The 22,227-nt window shown below is 41.7% G+C and overlaps 1 protein-coding gene across 1 annotated transcript; it reads right to left on the bottom strand.

Annotated features, from left to right (window-relative positions):
• Nucleotides 1–943: 943 nt before the first annotated feature.
• On the bottom strand, nt 944–11,621 carry KBTBD8 (kelch repeat and BTB domain containing 8). The gene is made up of 4 exons (XM_005149403.3): nt 11,491–11,621; nt 9,087–9,297; nt 7,325–8,439; nt 944–4,630 (listed from the first exon to the last, which is right to left on the bottom strand). The coding sequence occupies exons 1-4, from the start codon at nt 11,504–11,506 to the stop codon at nt 4,167–4,169; spliced, it is 1,806 nt and encodes a 601-aa protein (XP_005149460.1). The 5' UTR covers nt 11,507–11,621; the 3' UTR covers nt 944–4,166.
• Nucleotides 11,622–22,227: the final 10,606 nt, after the last annotated feature.

Below are 22,227 nucleotides of genomic sequence, written 5' to 3'. Positions count from 1 at the left end.
CAGAAGTCTCCAGACATATGGGTACCACAATGCATAGCTCATGAGCAGCCTCCTGCGTAGCTCAGGCAGCCAAGCTAGCCTGACTCACCTGCTGTGTGCAGAGCTCATCTGAAGGTACACCACCACCACCAGCCTGGATGCTGAATTTCTTCTGTTGTGACCAGACTACCCGGTGAACAGCGTTTAAATCACAACCAGACAAGTTTACAGGCTGGGGGTGAAGGGGTGAGTGGGTGGAAAGGTGGAAATAACACCTGCAAGAACTCAATAAAAGGGGTACCTTCTCAAACAAGAGAACTTCTTGTTTTTCTAGCCTGCAATGACTGAACATCACTAGACAGTCCCTGAAAGAGAACAAAGGTTCTAAAATGAAAAGTATAATTTACAAGCAGATGTGCTAAGCACTGTCACTACATCAGAAGCCACATATAAGGCTGGAGGCTTGTTTAAACAGCTAGGGGAAAAGAGGCTACTTGCTCTCAGCCCTGCAGCAGACTCCTTTGCAACCAGCATCACTATACTCTCCACCTCCCTTTTGCCACTTGGGAAGGAACTTCCTTACTAAGGATGTTGGGAAACTCAGTATGAAGCATTTCAGGGTTTTCCAGTGTGCAGTAGTATCAGACTGGAAAGCCCTACTTGACATTCCTGCTGCTATGACAGCTCCAGGCAAAGGCAAGGAGGAAGGTAAAGGGAAAGATGATGCCACCTGCATGTAAGCAAATAAGAAGTTAGACCTGAATAGCAACAAGGAGACAGCAAAGCAGAACAAAGCACCTTCCACCCCAAGTAACAGCCTTAAAAAGTACAAAACTGCATAGATACGTTACACACAAGTAGAGAAACAATTGAATGAGCATCAAAAAGATGTATCACTGGGTTAGCTTGCAGAATTTTACTAAAAAGCATGCACAAAATTTATCACAAAGTCAGTTGAACTCAATTGTATTTCAACAATAGGTTTATTTTAAGAAACATAACATGACATTAAGTAAAAATGCAAAATTGTGCAATTATGGCAAAATGTTTAAAAATCCACACATTTGCCCTCATAGGACTACAGTACTTCTTACTAACATACCTGAGCACTGAATGTTGGATGCCATTTCTAAACAGCCTTACGAACAGGGAGCTCTTCGATTTCTTGTAGAACATACACACACTGCATGGTTGGTGCACCAGAACTGCTTTTAGTTAGTCTAAATTTTACTGATGGAATCAAGTGGAAATTACAAAGTGTTTCCTTCTAAAGTAACTAAGAAGTCTGGAAAAAGATTTACACTCACAAAGTCCTCACAATGCTAGAAATTCATTTAATAAAGGGCAAGAAATGAATGCAGAAAAAATACCAAGTGGGGGAAAATGTACAGATTACTGTTTAAATATTATCAGTACCTTTGGTGCAATTACTTTTTTCTCTTGTGCTGTGCAAGTTTACTTAAGCCTGACTCTAAAGCAAAACTTTAGCAGGAATCTGACTTTCAGCAAGACGTAGAAGCATTTAAGAATTGGCAAAATGTCACAGCTACATTACTGTCTCAACAAACTCCTCATGCAAAAAGTTTAGTATATTCTACTCCCACAGCAAGTTCCAGGATTTAACTTTTAAACACATAACAGACTTGGATCACACCCTCAGTTTGAATGGTTAAACAGAATGGAGATCTTCGTACTTTAGTGCAGATAAAACAAAATGAACAAACCTACTGTAGAATTAACCACAGCATATTGTACTTCTATACATCACATGACCAGTCAACTGCTAACTCAATTCTATTTCATAGTTTCAAGTAATATATTGAAATTTGTTCTACTAAATAAATATAGATTGTCAAAAAGCAGCAAGAAGTCTTGTAAATATTCAACCAAGCTTAAGAAAACCCAAAACAACAAAAAAACCTCAAAACCAACCAAAAAAAAAGAAGGGGAAAAAAGGTACATAACACTTTGCAAAGAAATGGTTTTACACACAAATGCAACACTGTTAGGGAGGGTGCTTCAGAAAGCTTGCAGCTAGAGGCCTACAACAGGGCAAAGAGCTAGCCAAGGACTAAGGGTAATTGTAAAAACAAAGTCAGTTGCCCTTCAAAAAAACACCAACACTCTTATTCTTGGCTATGGATACACAGAAAACAGTATCCAGAAGAGAACTAAACAAAACAACAACACACCTCAACACTGTTGGAAAATGCAGTCTTAGCAAGAAGTGTCAAATCAGGCGCTCACGTTCAAAAGCAGCGGCTTGGTGAGTCTCTGGAAGATGAGGTATGTAATGCAAAGAGGCTTTTTCTTTTTTTCTCCTTTTTGTTTCACAGTTTTTGTGTTCTTTTTTTGCCTTTTAAACACTTTGTGCAAGAATTAAGAAATAGAACCAGGCATGTATTGTTGCAGATGAGAAATATCCCATTTGGGAACAGTAACACCACGTTGTAAACAAACAGTATCAAAATCCTCAGCCATGCCAGGGGGGATAAACAACAAGCTAAATATTTGGCTTACTGAAATATCAGCTGTGAAGCCAGATAGTGGTAAGCACTTACAGCCAGTGATGGCCACTGCTGTTGCAAGTTAACTGATTTCCTTAGGTCAATTGGAGAAAACAGGGAAGAGTAAGATAACATACTCACAGCTCTGCAAAAATTAGAGCTGTAATGAAGTAAACCTGGTGAGTTACAGCCAATACGAATGTTAGGATTCATCTTTTCCCTTTTAAATCCAGTTTTCAGTACTGAAGTAGAGGCTGAACTTTGAACTCATTTACTACTCAAAAATAAACTAATGTTAAATACATAGAGAAAAGTGTTGCAACATGTCGGATTTCTATTAGGTATTTGCACCTCAGAGCATTTAAGCCACGGACACTTATTGTCAATTTTCCTTTAATACACAAGATAACAAAGACAGCTCAGTAGTGCAAATTTTCACATTATAGATCAGAATGAAAGAGCGATTATTTGAGGGCTTGACTGCAGGGAGAAAAGAACAACAACTTGTAAAGTTAAGCCACACTTTTCCAGACTACTGGAGCACATGCCAACTCCGCACATAGCTCTGTACTTCAGTGGAGACAAAGTGAACACTCCACACAAAAAGAAAAGAAAAATAATCACTATTATGAAAGGCCATATCCTGTCACCATTCTGTGCAAGAACACTACTGCAGTAAAAACGTTATGTTAAAAAAGACAACCTGATGACAGGACAGGGCCTCACGACAGACACATTTCATGGAAACTAACAGGCTGTCTTAAACAGTAGCATAAAGCTGGCCCATTTCAGACAAACAAGTATTAAAAACGTACTAGCACCATCAACTTTTGGGTTAAAGCCCTTTATGGGATGGAAAAAAGGTGTCAAGCAGTGTTAAAAAAAATATATGGTTTTACAACACTAAGTCTATGTGGCAGAAAATAGGTGTTGGGATTCCCCTCACATCATTAAGCCTAGAAATCCACAGACAAGAAGTGGTACAGTAATGTGAACGGGATCCGTCCAGGTCAAAGGTACTCTGTGCTCCAATTCTGACTTGAGGACTTGAGTTTTCCTCCTAAATTGTAGTGCACAAACATCACAAAACATCTTCGCAGACTTCAAAAATAGTACAAAAAAAGAGAGATCATTATGAATCAGGATCTATCATTCCTCTATGTACTTTCAATCTAGAATAAAAAACAACCAAAGAAAACTAACTTAGTGATATTGCCTCAAAATTTACCCGTATTTAAAAAAAAAAAAAAAAAAGAGGAAAAAAAAAGAAAAGTCACTTCAAAACATCTTGGACATCCTTAGCTAGTAATGCTAGATCTTCTTTCACTGTAGTGCATAGTTATCCTGGCTCTTCCACTTAATTTGCTCTTACCACAAAACCACCCCTCTAGTATGACATGATTAAGTGTTTACCAGAAAACAAAAAATAAAATGCTGATAATTGCACTTTGTAACCTCCTTCTCATTTCCCAGGAAAGCATCAGTAAATATGAAACTGAACCAGTATTCCCTCCCCAGACTGCAACCTTTAAAGAGCACCCGTCCCCATAGACAAAAACGGTCTGTTTCAGCTTACAATAAATACTGACAGGATTTCTTTGTTTTCTTTTAAGACATGTTTTCTCTAGCATCAGATCACCACTGAAATCACTAAGGCCTGTGACTGAAAACAAACAAGATTTAAATAACTTTCTGAAGACACTGTGGATACAATTTAGCAACAACACATTCAAAATGCCGGCCCAAATCCCAGAGCCTGTCTGGAGTCTCATAGACCTTTTGCCATTGGTCAGTAACCTCATCATACTGGTAGAGCGAATTCTTCCTGCTGGTTCTGAAAACATGTTCTTCAACAGTGACTTGAGTAGCTCTGACAAACAGATGGAGTTTGTTTTTGAGGAGTACGAGTTTTATATATGGGTTAATGGACTGATCACAGGGGAAGTCTTTTTTTCGAGTCCACTTATTTTGTTCAATGTCATAGGCCTCTACGGTAAACATACGTTGATGGTTTCCACAGGTTCCAGCTATGTAGTAGATGGAGTCATTGTACACAGTTGCCAAGCCTTGGAGTCTAGGCACAGTCATGGGGGTCAAAAAGCCCCAGTAATCCTTCTGAGGATCATAGCAGAGGAAAAATTCCCCTGAAAAAAGAGAGGAAAAATAAAACATAACTTATGTTTCATTCTCAGATCAGTAATTCTGCAGCTACTAAGCCTTCACATACGTTCTTCCACAGACATAAACAGTGTACCAATTTTTAAGTGCGCTGATCCCTTAACAGAAACCCTACCACCATGGCCTGCTTTCATCCAGGTTACAAACACATGAGTAAAAACTACTCTGAGTTTCTATTCCAGCCGAAGAAGAGGGAATGGGAAATGTATCAGAAATACAATGTTTTACATATTTACTAGATATCCTTCACTACTTCTAAACCATGCTTACTAATTTGGGACAAATTCTCATGAGATTCTAGGCATGAAATGTCTGGAGTATTTGTTTAGTTCTTTAACATCTTCACAATAGGTCATCTACAACCATGGAGTCCCCGAATTCAGTGCCAGGAAGTCACTAAACCTGAGCAAACAACTGTGTCTTGCACCACAAACAGACTTTGAAACCATTTGTGTCAGGAAGCTGGGTTACACATTTGGGTTGATTTGCTTAGGAAGATGGCAGGTGAGTATTTGCATGAAGCTAGTGATTCATCATTAGTTTTGTGATGCGATTACAAAACATCTCTTCTGTTCACTGCACAGAGAAGCATCTACAGGCTGCAGATAATGGAAGTTCAGCTGACTGAAAGCTTATGCTCTGCAAACTTGATGAAAATAGATAAAGATTACTCTGTCTTTTGTAAAGCTTGGGGAAATAAAGGCCTAACCTTTGCCAAATACTAGCATAATTCAAATCATATATAATTTCACATGGCTGTTTTAAGAATCTTAACCAAGCTGCTGCGTAACCGAGCACCTCAAGTATAACAAAGAATACAGCAGTGATACAATAAAATGGATGAGAGGACTGCTTAAAAGACAAGCCTTACATATATTTTTTATTATTAATTTTTATTCCAAAGTGTAATCTCCTATGACTGATGCTTGTGTTCCATTGGCATTTTAACATTTAATCCTTATCGACCATTTCAAACTTACTACCTTTCTCTAGAAAGGTTATTGAAAGTCAACTTTTTTTATACTACTTCAAGTGCAACTCAATCAAGGTTTTATCTATCACACTCAAACAGAAGAGTTGCCTATTTCTCATAATATAAAACTTTGTATTCTGCTGGTTGCACAGTGAAATACCTTGCAAGCATTGAGCTGTCAATTTAAACCACTGAAGCACAGAATCAGTGCAGTTTAAATCTGTAAACAAATTATGCAGGTTATAAAACTTTATTTTTTTTAGCAGTTCTAACTAACAAGTTAAATCATAGATGGGTTTGGGTTGGAAGGGACTTTAAAGTTCATCCTGTTCCAACCCCCTGCCACAGGCAAGGACACCTTCCACTAGAGCAGGTTGCTCCAAGCCCAGTCTAACCTGGCCTTGAACACTGCCTGGGGTGGGGCAGCCACAGCTTCTCTGGGCAACCTGTGCCTCACCATCCTCACTGAAATACAGTTCTTCCTTTTCTCTCATCTAAATCTACTCTCTTTCATTTTAAAGCTATTATCCCTTGTCCTGTCACTATGTTAAGTATTAAAGTATTACATTAAATATTCTTCTGTGTTCTTTTAACCATCTAAAGCAGATGTCTGACCCAACAGAACAGACTGAGACAACTTGCTAGTGTAACACAATTATTTAGAGCCACAACCAACAAGAGTCAAACCTAATACAGAAATTACAAATATCTCTGCCAGTCAAGTGGAAGCCCAACCTTACCAAGTAACAGGGAAGCAAGTCAAGAAATCCACTTGAGTTCTTCCAGTACGTAACAATAACTTTACAGTATTCTCTATCCTATTCCTTTCTTCTGCTCCAGTTTTGTATGGAGAGCAACCCAAAGAGGGTGTTGATGTGAATCTAAGACTCCAACTTCTGCAGGTGTTTTCACAGGTGGACTTTAGCAAAACATAACCAAGACATCCTCTCTTCTTTCGCTCCACTTCTTGGGACTCTTACTACAGCTCCGTATACCAGTCTCTGCATTTTTATGCACAGAATGCTATATGGCTCAAAATACAAATAGGTATTTTATAGAAGAATGAAGAATAAATTATTTGATCCATTCTGATAATGATCCTGCTTATTAATTTAATAATATCTAATACACCAGTGAGCCTTGAAAAAAGGATGTAAAGGCACTATATAATTACTGACCAAAGAAATTGAGCTAATTAGAAAGAGAAATCATCTTTCTTAGTTCCCAGGTTGACTTCAAATAGCAGGGGATGAAATGAAGGCTTTCAGTGGTCACCAAGAATACAGACATCAGGAATTTTCACAGGTTTAACTAAATAAAACAAAACCTGCTTTTTCAGAGGACAATATCTTTTTGTCAACATTAGTGCATTTCAACCAGATGAAGATTTAATAAAGAATTTCGACAGTAAAATTTAATACTATACTGTTGACTTAGCACCACCAAAATTGGCATTTGTGCAATACTCAATGCTACAATTCAGTGACACATTCAAAAGGCATGAGAACTCAAGCTGCAACCTCACTCTTCCTCACCCACTGCTTTCCCTAGCTTTCCTTCCACTTTGTTGGTCCAGGTGTACTCTAAATGTCACGGAAATTTTGGTTTTCCAAGGTGCTTAAAGGAGCATAGTCAGATTGAACAATCCCCACTTCCAACAAAACACCATGTAGTCAAACCACCTTACCCTGTAAAACATAGATGTTATCCTTATATTCCACAGCACTATGAAACTCCATTGCTACCGGCATTGGACAGACAGCTGTCCAACAGTTCTCTCGGCTGTCGTAACACTCCACAGACTTGAGTGAGTTACGTCCATCTCCTTCATAAACACGACCACCTATTGCATACAGTTTACCACAGCAATGAACCAGTTTGCAGCCTATTCTGGCTCGCAACAAAGGAGCTTTCGGAATCCACCTATTGCCAGAGTGATCATACATCCAAAAATCACTCTCTGCTCTGTGGTCAATGGAGACCTCACTGCTGCTAGGTCTGTAACCACCTGCAATATAAATATCATTATCAGGAGATACAAGAATTCCAACCTCCCTCAAGTCATTTGGTGGCTTGCATAGTTTAAACACTCTCCCTGTGACCGAATCTAAACAAGGCACTGTTTGCTTCTTTCCTGAGTGTTTGTGGGCAGCATCAAAGCATATGATCATTTCAGAAGCGGTCATTCCAAGCCGTTGTGTATAGCCATTGGCACTATGTTGTCCCTTTTGTACACAGCTTTTGGCCATAGCCTGTGCAAACACGGGAGGGATTTTCTCTAAAAACGTCTCTTCCAACAGAGGCATACGGATGCATTTGGCAAATATTTCAGGAAGGTGCACTTCTCTCTTATTTTGTTCATGCTCAAACCATCTTATAATGCTGTCATAAACATGTTCTTCTTTGTCTACATTTAAGTCATCACTGTCGAGTATACTTATCAGTTGGTCTTTTCTCAAGTGAAGAAACTCTTGCTCTTTGGTGACACTCAGAAACTTTTTACGAATGTAGTCTTGTGATCTGTCTTTGAGTTCCTGATGACCATAGTGATCAGCAAAGATAAACACCCCAATGGAGTTCTGTGGGTCCAAATGACTGATCATATATTTAGCACACTGGTCTTGTATGGAAGGGATCTGGAAGATACTAGCTGCAGTGAACAAAGCTTGAACGTTGGCCTCTGTCAGCATTACTCTGGAGGTATATGCATAGTTCAATACTAAATGCATTGACTCTGCTTCAACACCAACTATACGAACTTCTTTCTGGGTACTCTCTGTAAGGCCGCTAGTGAACATAGATCTACAAAAGAGAAACATTCAGCAGTTTATTTGTAATCACCTTCTACATACATGTATGAGAAACAAAGTTATATTGTACAGCTAATCCCAATCAGTTTGCCTTTGTATCAGCACAAATACATTTATCACTGATATTATACTATCCTGTTTGGATACCTAAATTTAAGATCAGTTCTAGACTTACTGAAACAAAAGTGGCAAACTTGAATTTCTTGCCTAATTATCTCATTAACCCCATATTAAAACTCACTCAGTTTACAAGCAAAGCTCTTGACATGCACAGGTCTTCACAATCAACTTTCAACATGTTATTTCACATGTGCATTCTAGCATACTAGAATATATAATTTTAAAAGGAAACAAGGAGTTTAAATATGCTGTTCTTGTATCCAAGATACCCTCAAAACTGGATACAATTTTGTTTGGGTTTTTTTTGTTAAATCATGTAACATTTTCTCCAGTGAAACTCTCATTTTATAAACAGACACTGCTAATTCACTGGCCTGAAGATAACAATAACCTTTACTTAACTAGGTTCACTATATTACCAAGTTCCATGGAATATTAGTATAGGTGTGATTTTTACTTTTAATAATGAACTTCAATTCTAATTCTGCTTTTGATCACTAGAATAATGGACTATTGTACCTGAAGTAAGGACTGATTGCAGCAAGAACATTCCTGTGACAGGAGAATGTTTTCCCATGATCCACCTCCACCACAATATCTGTCAGTTGTCCTTCATCATACATGGTTTTCAGCTGTTGAAGAATACTACAAGCATGGAAGGGGTCCATTCCACTGCTGACTGGGTTTGAAGAAGGAATTCCGTTCAGTGTTTGTGAAAACTTACTTGGTTCTACAAGGCAAAAATTGAAACTGTTTAACTAACAAACAAAAAATACAATACCCCAACCCTCTCCTTCCAAAGAAAAAACATGCAGGAGCAAGAATTAGCTCAAATTAACATTCCATACTTCCTCATTGTCACTATTCATCAACACCAAGTCTAATACTTTCAAAAGTAAAGATATAAAGATATCTTTTTTTTCCCAATGTATGTGTTACTATTAACCATTAAATTATATCTATTAACATTAAGAAAAAAACCCAAACCGAATAGTTCATAATTACTCCGTATCACTGGGAAATTAAGTCAAGAATCACAAAGCTTACTGACTTATAAAACAGGAAAACCGAAGAATGTAGAACATAAGCCTCCAACCTATATCACCATTACACAAGTCTATATGCACAAGCTTAACTTCACACCGAAACAGGAACTGGCTTCTAGCTTACACAAGTGATGGTTAATAGCATGGACTCATGAAGAAACAGTAAATATGTTGGGCAACAAACTTAAAATCACATCAGCTTGTATGGATGCTTAGATGTTTTTCTTTACAAATACAACTCAACTGCCATATCAAATCGCTTGGCTATGAAGGAGCTCACATATCATTGTGAAAACATATGAAGTGGAGCATATGCTTCTAAGTAACATGTGATGTGCCTAATGAAGTAAAGCCCAAAGTGAAAATTGAGCAATACCTCAAGCACGAAAAACTGTTTCGTAATAGCAACCAAATTTTTACGCAACAACAACAACAAAGGAGAGCTCAAAAGAAAAACATTAGGTGGCAAGAGCTGCAAATCAGGTAAAGCTGCTGACTGCAACAGAGAATGCTTCCAAAAAATTTTGGGCAACACAAAAGGGCAAAGAGGACAGCAAACAACGTTGATGATGAATAGGAAATTTCAATTCTAATTCGTAGTGATAAACAGCAGTTACAGTTTCTTTTACTCAGAATTAAGACACAGCTTTGAGCAGGCACAATTAAATCAACAGGGATCTGCTGCTGGGCACACATTTCCCATGGACACTTGGGGCCAAATATCATCAGTGCCTCAGTACTGTTAGGAAGTTTTCAAAACACTTTCTTCCCTCCCTTCATACTCCTCCCATAGAACAGTAAATACTTCAGGTAAAAATCTACAACAGGGGACTTTATCACACTAACTGAGCTCCAACATTCAAAACCCACCAATCATTAGGGAAGTGGAGAATTGGTGCTTGTTTAGAAATAATGTCAATCACCAGCAAGCAAATTCCAAGTAAATAATACTTTGCTAGAACGGTTCCAGGGCTTCCTACCTACCACAGCTTTGATGTGCACAAAGCTCTGATGTAGCTACTATTGTGGGAGAGTTTAATTTATTTTTCTAACAGTGAAAAAGATGCAAAACAGTTTTTTTCTGACCCTGCCAGTAAGTTGGGCAATGAGCACATACGAGCAAGCCAGCTTCTAGTGCTAGAATAGGTACTCATGCATGTATTCTGCTTAATCCTTGACCCTATCCCCATTTCATCTTTCACCCCATAAAACCTTCCCAGTCATTTTCATCACCTTCATTCCCCCCTCCCGCCCCAAGCATCTTTACCCTCTGCCAAGATTCCTCTTACTTGCATCTCAAAATTTTAACTGTTTCTCTCAGACATCACCCCAAAACACTCCACAGTAATTTCTCAGACCCCCCTCCCTTCTCCGCTCCCCATACATCCACGTTCATGGATGCCTTTCATCAGGCACAACCCCTCTCGGCTGAGCTCTCCTCACACAGACCACAAGCGTTGGGGTGCCTTCAGAGGAAACCCTCCCTAACAAAGCCCAGCCCTGCCGCACACCTCACGCGGCCCTGCTCGCTGCCCATACACCAGCCCTCACCTCACCCCCCTGCACACAACCCACTCAGACACCCTCCTCTGACATCACCTTCGCCACACCGCAGGCCCCTCGTCCAAGCACCCCGGGCCTCCCTGGGCCCGTCGCCCCTCACATCCCCCCCTCAGCCCAGGAACCCCCACCTCGGTTCTCCCCACGGCCACCCCCCCGATAAAGGCTTCACCCCCCTCCTCTGTGTGCCTTCCCCCCTCAGACACCCCTCACCACACAGGCCCCCCACAGCAGCCACCCCACCCCGAGTGCCCTATCCCACAGGCCGCTCCCCCCTCCAGCCCGCTCCCCCACACGGCTGGCCCGGCCGCACCAACCTCCTAACGCTGCCATTCTCGGGGCCCCGCTCCGGCAGCGGCAGAGAGGGGCGGCCCGAGAGGAAATGTCACCCGCGCCGATTCCTCTCCGCGGCCCGCTTACTCCCGCGGAAGCCAACCCCGCTGCTCGCACCGGCCAACCTGAGGCACACTGATTGGCCACAACCCCCACAGCCTGACGGGAAATGTAGTGCGCACCTCCCTCCCCGCGGTGCACCGCCCCCGGCCGCGCGGGGCATGCCGGGAGTTGTAGTTGTCACCGGGGGTGTCTGATTGGGTGCTGTGGTTTAAAGGAGGAGGCGGAGGGAGACATGGGGACGGGTTCTGACTGTCGCGTAGCAACGCGCCCCAGGGCGGAGCAGCCATTTTGGGGCCTTCAGGCAGGGGCGTGCGGGCAGCCCTCAGCACCTTGCTGTGAGTGATCTCCTCGTTAGGGGCACGCAGCAGAAATGGCCTCTCTGCACAAATAAACCCGTCCCGATTCCTGCTTTATCAGCCCTTGTGCTGCCTCTCTCCTGCTTTCACTGACTTGCAGTCCTTCCCGAAGTGGAGCAGAGGCATCACCCAGAAGCTGTGTGCCCAGCAGGCCGGGCAGAGCAGCCACTATGGGCACTGCTGGAAAACGGGCAGAAAAGGGGAAGACGAAAATGCCTGCCATCATCCTAATAATGCAAGGATGTGGTTGGGGCAGGGCAGCGTCTGGATGCAAGACCCAGAGCTGTGCAAGGCAGAATTGACCTTTAATGATGAGCATAATGGACTGCTTAGTCTGAAAGCTCATCACGCCGGGAGTCTTTATTTTACCATTGTTCACAACACCCAGCGCAGTGTGGCTGGTGCTGAACCAGCCCTACACACAGAGCAGCTGAACAACTCCAGCAAACAAGCAACCATTTTGTTGGCAATGACCTTTAATATCACAAAGCACATTTCACTCCATCCCAGAGATCAAGCGGCTGATAGTCACCAGCTTCTCCAGTTCTCTGCAGCCACTGGCCACTGGTTTCATGCTTGGTAACTGAGTCATCATCAGAAGTTTGCAGCAGAAGTGAGGTTTTTTCCTCCTTTGTGAAATGCAGTTAATGAAGAATTAGCCATAATGGAAGCATGACAAAGTCCACTATGTTTCTCTGGGTTTGATGAAAATAAATTTAATACAACCCTGCAGCTTCTAGCTGGGAAGTTCTGTTAAAAACTGCAAACCAAACCAATGTAAATTATATTTGTAAAATACGTTTCCCTTTAATTTGCAGAAACAGTAAAATGGGTCCACCACCAGTGCTCTGAAGTGGGTGAATTTGAAGTCAAGAACAGCACCACTCAGTGTCATCTGCCTGCTGCCGACGTGGCTTTGCTTTCACTTGCGAGGCATGGCTTTTCCCCAGTTTAGCAATTATCAGTGGCATCCAGGCTGCTGTCGATACTAACGCCACACGGCACAGGGATGATAGAGACACTGAAGAAGAAGGTGTAAAAGAAAATAGAACTTTGCGTCTGCAAATCAATCCTGCAGTTTTTCCAATTTCCCCATTCAGCAGTGGCACAGCCTGTGAAATTGTCCCTTGGAATGTAAAACAGAGGGAAGAAGAATACCTCTATTATTACCTTGCAGCAAATGACACTGTCTGGTACAGCTCATTTCCTTTGCTGTGGACACTTGGGCCAGGCTGGACTAGCATTCAAAATGCGGAAGCAAAACATAGAATGCTTTTTAATACAGATACCACATTGAACCATACTTTGGAGTGAAAGCTTTTCTTCAAACAGCTTACCTTTGTATGGTCTTTGGTGAAGCACATAAATTGTGATACAAACAGGTTTAAATATTCTTTAAGAGGCATTGATATCAACTATTTATCTTAGTCCAAAGTCTTCTCAAGTGTAATATGCCACCACCCCTCTCCTCTGTGGAAGCCTTCACTGTTAGTCCTTAGCACTTAGAAGACTTAGCACAATGTAAATCCAAGGACCTGCTTTTTCACTTATCTCTGCATATTATTTACTGGATCACTGAGGTGCAAAATGAGAAGCATGTGCCTGTGCAAGTTGCTCTGAAATCCATGTCAGCCACCTAGTATGCTGAAGCTAGGTATTAGAAATGGCATTTGCATTGCACACAAATATTGGAACCTTTCTCTCAGAAATTACAAGTTGCTTAATGAGTTTCAGCTCCCTTTGCATCTGTTGTATCCTTTTTTTTTCTCTCTTCCGTCACTGTTTTGCCTGCAAAGTGATGCAAGCCCTCTATTCAAGCATAGAACTACAAGTCTGAATACTGGGTTCTCAGCTTGGTGCTGACACTAATTTTATTGCATGCTGTTGATCACATTATTTGATATAATGGATTTTGGCTTCCCAGGAGACACAGGGGAGCTATGGATAGACATATTGATGTCAATTCCTTTATCAATATTTTGATTAGTTTGGGTAGGGTGGTTTTTTTGTTTGTATTTTGGTTGCTTTACGTTTTCTGTTGGTCAGCAATGCACTGAAACTAGTGATACCATTTTAACATGTTGCAAGAATCCAAAACCTGGTTGTTGAGGGACTGGGATGCTTTCACTTATGGTTTAGCTTCACACCTAATTTATCATTTCTGCAGATACAGCTTGAAAACATACATCTGAAAACACTTGGTGGGGAAAGTGTATTTTTCCCATTTGATATTCCAAAGGTTCAAATGACATAATCTCAACCAGGAGGGAACACAGAGTCCACGTCTGTCATTTATGAGTGATTAGAAGCATCACCCGTTTATGAACTGAGAACTGGCACTGCTTGTTCCAGGATTCTTGCCTTCAGAATAAAGCATGTCTTTGTTATGGGCCTAAGAATGAAAACAGGGGAAGGAGAAAGTTTCAGGAGAAGATGAACACAATAAACACTTCTTCAGGTATCTGAGAACTTAGATAAAAGAAAAAAGTTTGAACAAACAGTGCAGTTATTGAAAATAATCAAATCATAGACTAGTGTGGGTTGGAAGGGACCTTAAAGCTCATCCATTTCCAACTCCTGCCATGGGCAGGGACAGCTTCCACTAGAGCAGGTAGCTCCAAGTCCTGTCCAACCTGGCCTTGAGCACTGCCAGGGATGGGGCAGCCACAGCTTCTCTGGGCACCCTGTGCCAGCACCTCAGCACCCTCACAGGGAAGAGCTCCTGCCTAAGAGCTCATCTCAGTCTCCCCTCTGGCAGATTAAAGCCATTCCCCCATGCCCTGTCACTACAGGCCTTGTCAAAATCTCCTATCTGGCTTGCTTATCAGCCCCTTTAGCCACTGGGAGCTGCTCTAAGGTCTCCCTGGAGCCTTCCCCAGGTGAACAAGCCCAACTCTCTCAGCCTGTTGAGATGTTTTTCTTCATTACCCCTACAGAACAAGCTAATTAGAGAGCTGTGGTTCATCTACCTTCAACACAGAGACCAAGAAAGCCTCATATCTTTGGCAAATTATTGGTTTGGGTCATCTGGTAGGGAACTGCCCAAGCCCTGCTGCACAAGAGATAATGCGCAGAGCACTTGGATAATGCCAGCTCTTGCTACTCAGTGTTAGGTAAGACTTTTCATACTGCCTCCTGCCAGAAAAATGAAGATAATAAATGCAATTGGACTAAAATGTAAAGAAAAATAGAATTAGGGGGTTGTTCAAGCAGCTTTTTAGTCTTTCACAGCAACATTGAAAGGCCTCTTTTAATTGCTTGAGTTAAAAAAAAACAAGCATTAATTTCCAACAGAATTGTTTAATTATAAAATTAAAATCAAATACTAGTAAATAATATTCCTTGCTGTCTCCCAAATGTCTCAATAACTAATATTTACAACTCTTCAGTTATTTGTACGTGTTAATTTATGCTGTGAGTCTGTAAGAAGCAATACAGGTGACAACTGCACTCTGAAACCCTGTCACACTTTAATAGGAAAAATCTTGATATTCACTATGGCACAATCTAACCTTGAAAACAATCTTTTACCAGTTTGGCTTTAATGCATAAAACACTGCTCATTTTCTGCAGTCCTGTCACCGAGGGGCACATTAATTTAGTTGCACAATAATTTAATACATTGATGTATCGATTGAAGTGGAGAGGTTTTTGTTTAGCGGTTCCCAGAAATCATGCATTTCTTGCAGGATCCTTAAAAGGACAGTTCTTGCTGCAGTTTAAGTAGGGGGAATTGCAGATCATTAGGGAAAGTTGCCCTTCAAAGCTGATTGATCCCACCATACTGAGCACAGTGGGCCTTACATCAGGAGAGAGGGAAAGCCAGCAGGGGGCAATTAATGGGGCAGATACCAGAGTGCCTTTTCTGATTACCACATACTGTACAGTGGATTTGGCTTTGCTGAGACAGGCTGGTAGAAACAAGAACCCTGATGAGATATGGCTCTGCTAATGTCAAGAAGTGCCACTTCCTAGCAGCAGGAGCAACTTTATTGAAACCATCTGTTGTTTTGGAAGACACATGTGCACTCACACATGTACTTTCTTCTCCCAAAGTGTTTAACCTTTCTCTTAAGGCTGACTGAGATCGCACAGCTAATCCCTCCCTATCTCTGAATGACAAGCTCTACCCTTTTCAGCAAGTACCAGCAGCTACTGGAAAGGTGGATGACCAGCATTGTTCAGATGATGTGAGTGATGTATTCTGGAGCAGCCACTTCAGAGGAAAATAGGCATTCATCTATCATCAACATAAAGTTTCCCAAGAGCAGTCTATGATTACTAGGAGATAGACACAGAAGGCTTCGTGCCTGCGTAGAGATGGGAAATCTGTACTCCACTGGATCTGCTCTACACAGGGGACAGAAAGAAGAGATACAGCAGGTATAAGCCAACAGCAACCTCAAACGGAATGACGTTGCTTGGGTTACAGCAGACTCTGTGTATGAGCTCTGTTCAGATTTGTTGAGTCTCTAATCATATTTTTATGATCATCCCTCCTTAACATGCCACGACTTTTAAGCTTCTCTTGGCTGTTCCAGAGGGGTGCATCAGAGTTTGGCTGCCACCAGAAAATGTGTCTCCACTGGAGCATTCACTGAGACTGAATTAACTGTAGATAACGTATTTGTGTCAGTATTTCATGCACATCTATGCATGTTTAATTTCTTATTCCTGAAAGCTGTGTCTAAAAGCACCACTTGAAAAATAAATACAGCTTCTTGCCGCTTTGGAGCAAGCACTGTGTCTCCATAACCTGGTGTCTCCAAAATCCCTCTCACCAAATATGACCCATATTCTACAGGCTTCTGGGCCACTCTCTACACCAAACCACAGACAAAGATGGAATGTGCCCCATCCAGAGCAGGAGGAGGCATGTTTCTGAGCTTGTCTCAGAACTGTGCTGCAACAAGTAACTTAAACTCATCTCCAAATCCTTCTAGCTACCGCCTCGCTACATCCAGTGGGCCCAGACAAAACCAAACCTTGCAATGCTGGATGAAGCCGCAGCAGAGAAGAGCAATGACTTCTTACAGCCCCTTCTCTTCTGTATACACTTTTGCTTCTACCTACATGTGTGGTTATTAGAACTTTGCATCTTGCATGTAGAAAACCCAGGCAGACCTCCAGGTCACCAATGGCCTGGTCAGCTCTTACAGTTAAGATGCAGTGCACTAAAGTAGATGTAAACTGATCCAGCCACTAGTCAGAATGAGATTCAACCATGGGAAAGGTGTAGGCACTTCCCAAAGAGTACAGATGGATAATGAAAGGGGAGAGAAAAAAAATAAAGCACTCCTGCTGGAACAAGCCATGAAGGTTAAGAGCAAACTCATTTTCCTTCTTAACTGGGGGAGCTGGCATAGCTGCAACCACATTTGTTTCTTTTTGGGGATAGTATAGTAAACTTGAACCACTCAATACCATCCAATGGGCCATTCTGAAGTCATTGCTCAGAGCTGCTGAGTTTTTTAGTTCTTTCTTCCTTCTGTAACTTTTCTGTGTGTGTTTTGAAGAAGTTGAATATGGAAGGGACAATCCCTGGAGCTGCAACAGGAAGGAAAGTATCTCTCCCCTTCAGTCTTTCAGCCTAAAGAACTCTGGAAGGTTAATACACTGGAGTTATTTTCATAACTCAGAAGGCCCATTGCTTAAAAAAAGTGTCTCAGCAGACACTAAGATGGGGCAGTGTGGGGTTATAGAACTATTCACTGAATGCAGAAAGGTAACAACCATTAAAAAATTACATCCTTGAAAGGGTAATGGATAGTGTGAATATTTTTATAAGTGTCTCTGTATTTGCTTTCCTGTATAGAGGAAGGCACAGTGGATCAACTTTCATAAGTGTAATACCTGGCAGTAGGCTTTTTAAGTAGTGGGTTGTGATGCAGGTCTGCCTGCCCTTATTTACTTGACCCACCCAAACTCAGTTGCATCATTTATATTCTATGGCTTGATTTGGAATGTTACACTGTTTAGGACAACTTCAGTTTACATATTTCTGGGTACTGGCAATTTTTGTCTTTCAGTTGTGGCTTTAGACCCTTATCTCATTGTGGTCAATAGCTGTACTATTGTTGAATGAAAAGACACTGAGCTGAGATCCTCAGAGAATGCCTGGTCTGTTATTGACTGTAAAAGTGCATTTAATGGTTATGTGTTAAAAAGAATGAAAGGTTATTTCCTCTAAAATCCCTGTGCAGCAGAGTAAGTCAGATAACTGGAAGTCAGACAGAGGGTGGATTCCTAGAGGTTATTTGCAGACACTGTGTTTGAATATACAGAAAGGAAGATGACTCATTGTGGATTCCAGAGGAGCAAGATGGACAATAGGGGTTTCTCCTATTTGAACCCCACCCTTCTCCAGATAAGGTCATTCAAGTATATACTATATATACGTACACACACACACACCAAGGACATACTAGTAGCAGTAAAGCTGCAATGATGTCAGCTGCAGTACACACCAAACACCCAATTTAGGCTCTAAAGGCTTCAGTATTAAGCTACTCTTGGGTCTCTGAGCCAAAGTTGCAGCTAGCTGGACTCTCCCTGCACATGCTGCCATTGCACCCCTGAAGCAGAACCTTTCCAAACTGAATGTCTCCTTCAAGAGCCTATTTTGATGATATATGAAAAATAATTGCCCGTTTAAAAGGCCATTTTGCAACCTGCCTTTTTGAAAATCCTGACAACGCCTTTAAAGTCTGGAGCTGTGTTCCTCATAGAAGAGGCCTGGAACTCTCTCTGGGCAGTCCACTTTCATATCCTCTTGGATGAAACACTTTCATATCCTCTAAGCTCATGTATTTCATGGTGATAAGCTGTGGGATTTAACTGTGCTGAGACAACATGCCTGCTCTTTAAACCAGAAGAACAGTTAAGATAAAATGGTTCATGTGATACTTGCAGCTAGCAGGGCATTCACTTTTTTGCTGTTGGGTGGAAAGGGGAAGGGATTCCAAGAAAGCAAGCCTACAAACATGACTGCAGGAATGGCTGGATCAACTGTGGCTCCACACACCCATCAGCTCCCTGGGAAGTGTTCAGGCCTCAGCAGCTCATCAGTCCCTCCCAAGACCTGGCTTGGGAAGGGCTTCTCCACCTGCTGGGAAGTGACCCATTACTCCTGCTGCCCTAAACAAACTTGAAGGCAAAGCTCGTCAGCAACACAAGGAGCATGGGAATTGAAGGGCAGGGAGAATGAGTTAGGACTTTCATTGGTTCCTCACATTGATCATGCTTGCTCATCATAGGCATGGAGAGCACTCAGAACTCAGTTCTTTTACTAATCATAGCAATAGTATAAATGCTAAAAGGGAAAGTAATTTTAAAGACACTTCTTGCAGAGACTGTTCTCATTTTTAGCATGCACTGTACAGGCAGGGTCTCAGGGCACTGCCTCACCATTCTTTTTACATTTCAAATGAAGGAAAATTTAATTTTTCTTGTTTGCCAAAGAAAATAGCAAGTGTGCTTTGGGGAACTGGTAAGACAATGAAGTACCATTTGTAGCAGCTAGCATATCCGCTCCTTTCAGCTAAAAGATTCAAATCTTTAGAAATAAGGATTTTATAATTTCAGATCTGAATAAGGATTCATCTTATCATTGAAAGAATTTAAACCCACTTCTATCATAGTCAATATAAATGTCCCCTTGAGGCAAAGAGAATGCTGGGAGGAAATTCCCTGTGAGCCAGTCACACCTCCACAGAACGGTGGAGATGAAACTTGGGGACGGAAGTATCAAGAGTTGGAAAAGCAGAAGTATGTATTTGTTGAGCTTGGCTCCTGTCTGCAAATGATACTAGCTTCCTGAATTTATACACAGACTGTTGAGCCTGGCATTACAGCTTTCCTGTCAGGAGTAATGAACCAAAACATACACACATTGAACAATACACATAATTTAAACATGTATGCAATACACTATGCATTATACATATTTTATCTCAAATATGTGGGCCTGGCATTCAGCTCAGAGGTAGACCTGCAATTAGATGCAACACACATGCTTTAGTAGGGCATCTGTTTCTTTTAATATATTAAAACCCTTACCTTGCAGACAGAGGCCAGGCTTAGCTCCCTCTCTCATTGTTCTCTATCTAAAGCTGAAATGCAGGATTAGTTCCACTCTCTGAATTCAATGCATAGCTAAGCTTACCTGATGCGACTTGAGGACAGCTACTCAGCAGGGAGGTTTGAAACCTAATAGTGGAACAGGAACAGAGAAACTGGAGAAACTCTCCAGCGACTACAGTGCACCAGTGTGTGAAAGCTGGAGGTGTCATTTCAACCACATGTCAGTGTGGGAGCTGTGGACTGGCTCTTGGCAAGCACACACAACAGGGAACAAGCTGCAGTTCCAGAAGAAGAGGCTTGAATGGTATCAGTAAGGGAAGGGTGAGAAGCTCAGTGCCAGCATTTTTGAAAATTAGATTGACTGGAAAGTTTGCACTGCAAAGTTTGGGATGTAACACAGCAATCTCTCAAAATCCATTTGGTTTTCCAAGAGCATTCTGGTTTTGTTTCCTAAATGTTATGGCATAAAGAGGAGAAGAAAAGCAGCAGCAACGGCAAAAAGGAGATAGTCCAACTTCAACTGCCAAAGGAAGTTGTGACTGTCACATCACAGTGCTCCACAAGTAGCCATGGCCATGTACCAGCTTCTGTCACCCCATCCCCTGGCAGATCTCACCTGGCAAATCAGAGGGAGATTCAAAGTCAAATAAAGAGCACAGAAAAAGAACACATAAGCGTGGAAAGCCTTGCAGAAATAGGGAATTTTGTTTCCTTACAGCCGCTATCTCACCCCATTCTCTCCTTCACCAACTATGTCCATAGAGCTCTTCACACACATCAACATTTCTGTATTGAATCTGTCAACATGACAACCCAAACATCTTCCCTTCAGTGATATGCTCTTGCCAGCAGGTCTTGGCTGCTGTGTGTGCCAGTGATTACTCAGACATGAGGTGCTAGCATGGATCCACACATAGTCAAAGGAGCTATGTCATTGATTGAGTGGCCTCTTGGTCAGGAGCTCCCCACCAAGGTGCCAGGCTGGTTTCAGTGAGCTGCCTCCTATTGTCATCCCATCAGCTAGTGGTATCGCAAACCCCTTGTCTTACCTCTGTTGTCCTCCTTCCCTGAAATACAGGATGGCAAATTCACTTTCAGTTTAAGCAAAACACCCTCAAACACCATTTTCCATGATCCCAAAACAGATGCAAAGAAAAATGTACCCCCAAACCTTAATTTGCCAAGGTTCAACTTCATCCTGTTGATTTTGAGGCTAAGTATTTCTGAGCTGCAGCTGTGCAACTCAGCATCACCTCAGAACCCTTAGTTTACCCCAGTGGGGCATCCTTACTCAAAGACAAAGCTCGGAAGAACACCAGCACATAATGAATGCAATTCAATTTCCAGCCAACAATATTCATTTCAAGTCCAGGATCTTTCAACACCCCCCCCCCCCCGCTGATACACATTACCTGCCAAACCTTCCCACACTTGCAGAGTGGAACAGTACCAGAAGAGTTGGTTAGAGTTAGTAAATAACATGGGATGGAAACAGATAATAAAAGGACCCTTGAGAAATTAGGAAGAAAACTCTACAGCCTTTCAACTTATTCACAATTTACTAGAAAGTTGTAAAATATAAAAGGCCTAAGAGCCAGCAAAAAATGCTTCTAAGGCCAAAATACCCCAATTTGAATAGCTAAGTTACAGACTGTAAGCCTGGGGAAGTGTTTAAAGTAAGCTAGAAAGGAAACCAACACTCCCCACTTCCCTCCCCACCCCAAAACTTTGATTAAAAAGGAAACAAAAATGCTAATCTTACGTGGTTAAGCACAAAGGCTTAAAGAGTGGCTGACAAACAGCATGAATTATTCAGGGACAAGGTTACTGCTATTCTACACACATCACTCTAGAATGGAAGCACAAAGCCACACGAGCAGAATAATTTCTGTGAGTGTTACATTGGTAAATAGTTTCAAATAACCTCCATTAATTGCATCAACATAATGTAGCCTTTCTGGATCTTTAAGGATCCATAACAGACTGTCTAAAACCACAGAGCCTGATCCCAACCTAAACTGAGTAGGTTTTATATATTAGGTGACTGCAGTGGGGCAAGTATTACATTATGTTGAAGAGGTCTGCTCAGAAGCAGCCACATTCTTCAACTTGATATTGGGCAAGCATCCAGGAGGGTTGAAGATCAATAATTACGTGAAGCATTCAGAGTTTCCATGTCCATAATTATCCCCAGCTTCCCTAAATCCAGAAAAACCCTCA

Source organism: Melopsittacus undulatus, chromosome 9 (genome assembly GCF_012275295.1).
Source record: "Melopsittacus undulatus isolate bMelUnd1 chromosome 9, bMelUnd1.mat.Z, whole genome shotgun sequence".
NCBI lineage: Eukaryota > Metazoa > Chordata > Aves > Psittaciformes > Psittaculidae > Melopsittacus > Melopsittacus undulatus.
The sequence above is the reverse complement of the archived record's forward strand: the minus strand, read 5'-3'. Positions and strand labels throughout refer to the sequence as shown.

Bases quoted from the DNA above. Each gene is read 5' to 3' on its own strand.
- KBTBD8 (XM_005149403.3), bottom strand. The intron at 8,440-9,086 runs GTACAATAGTCC...TCTCTTTTGTAG, and splicing joins GCAATCAGTCCTTACTTCAG to ATCTATGTTCACTAGCGGCC. The intron at 4,631-7,324 runs GTAAGGTGGTTT...CTCTTTTTTCAG, and splicing joins TAACATCTATGTTTTACAGG to GGGAATTTTTCCTCTGCTAT.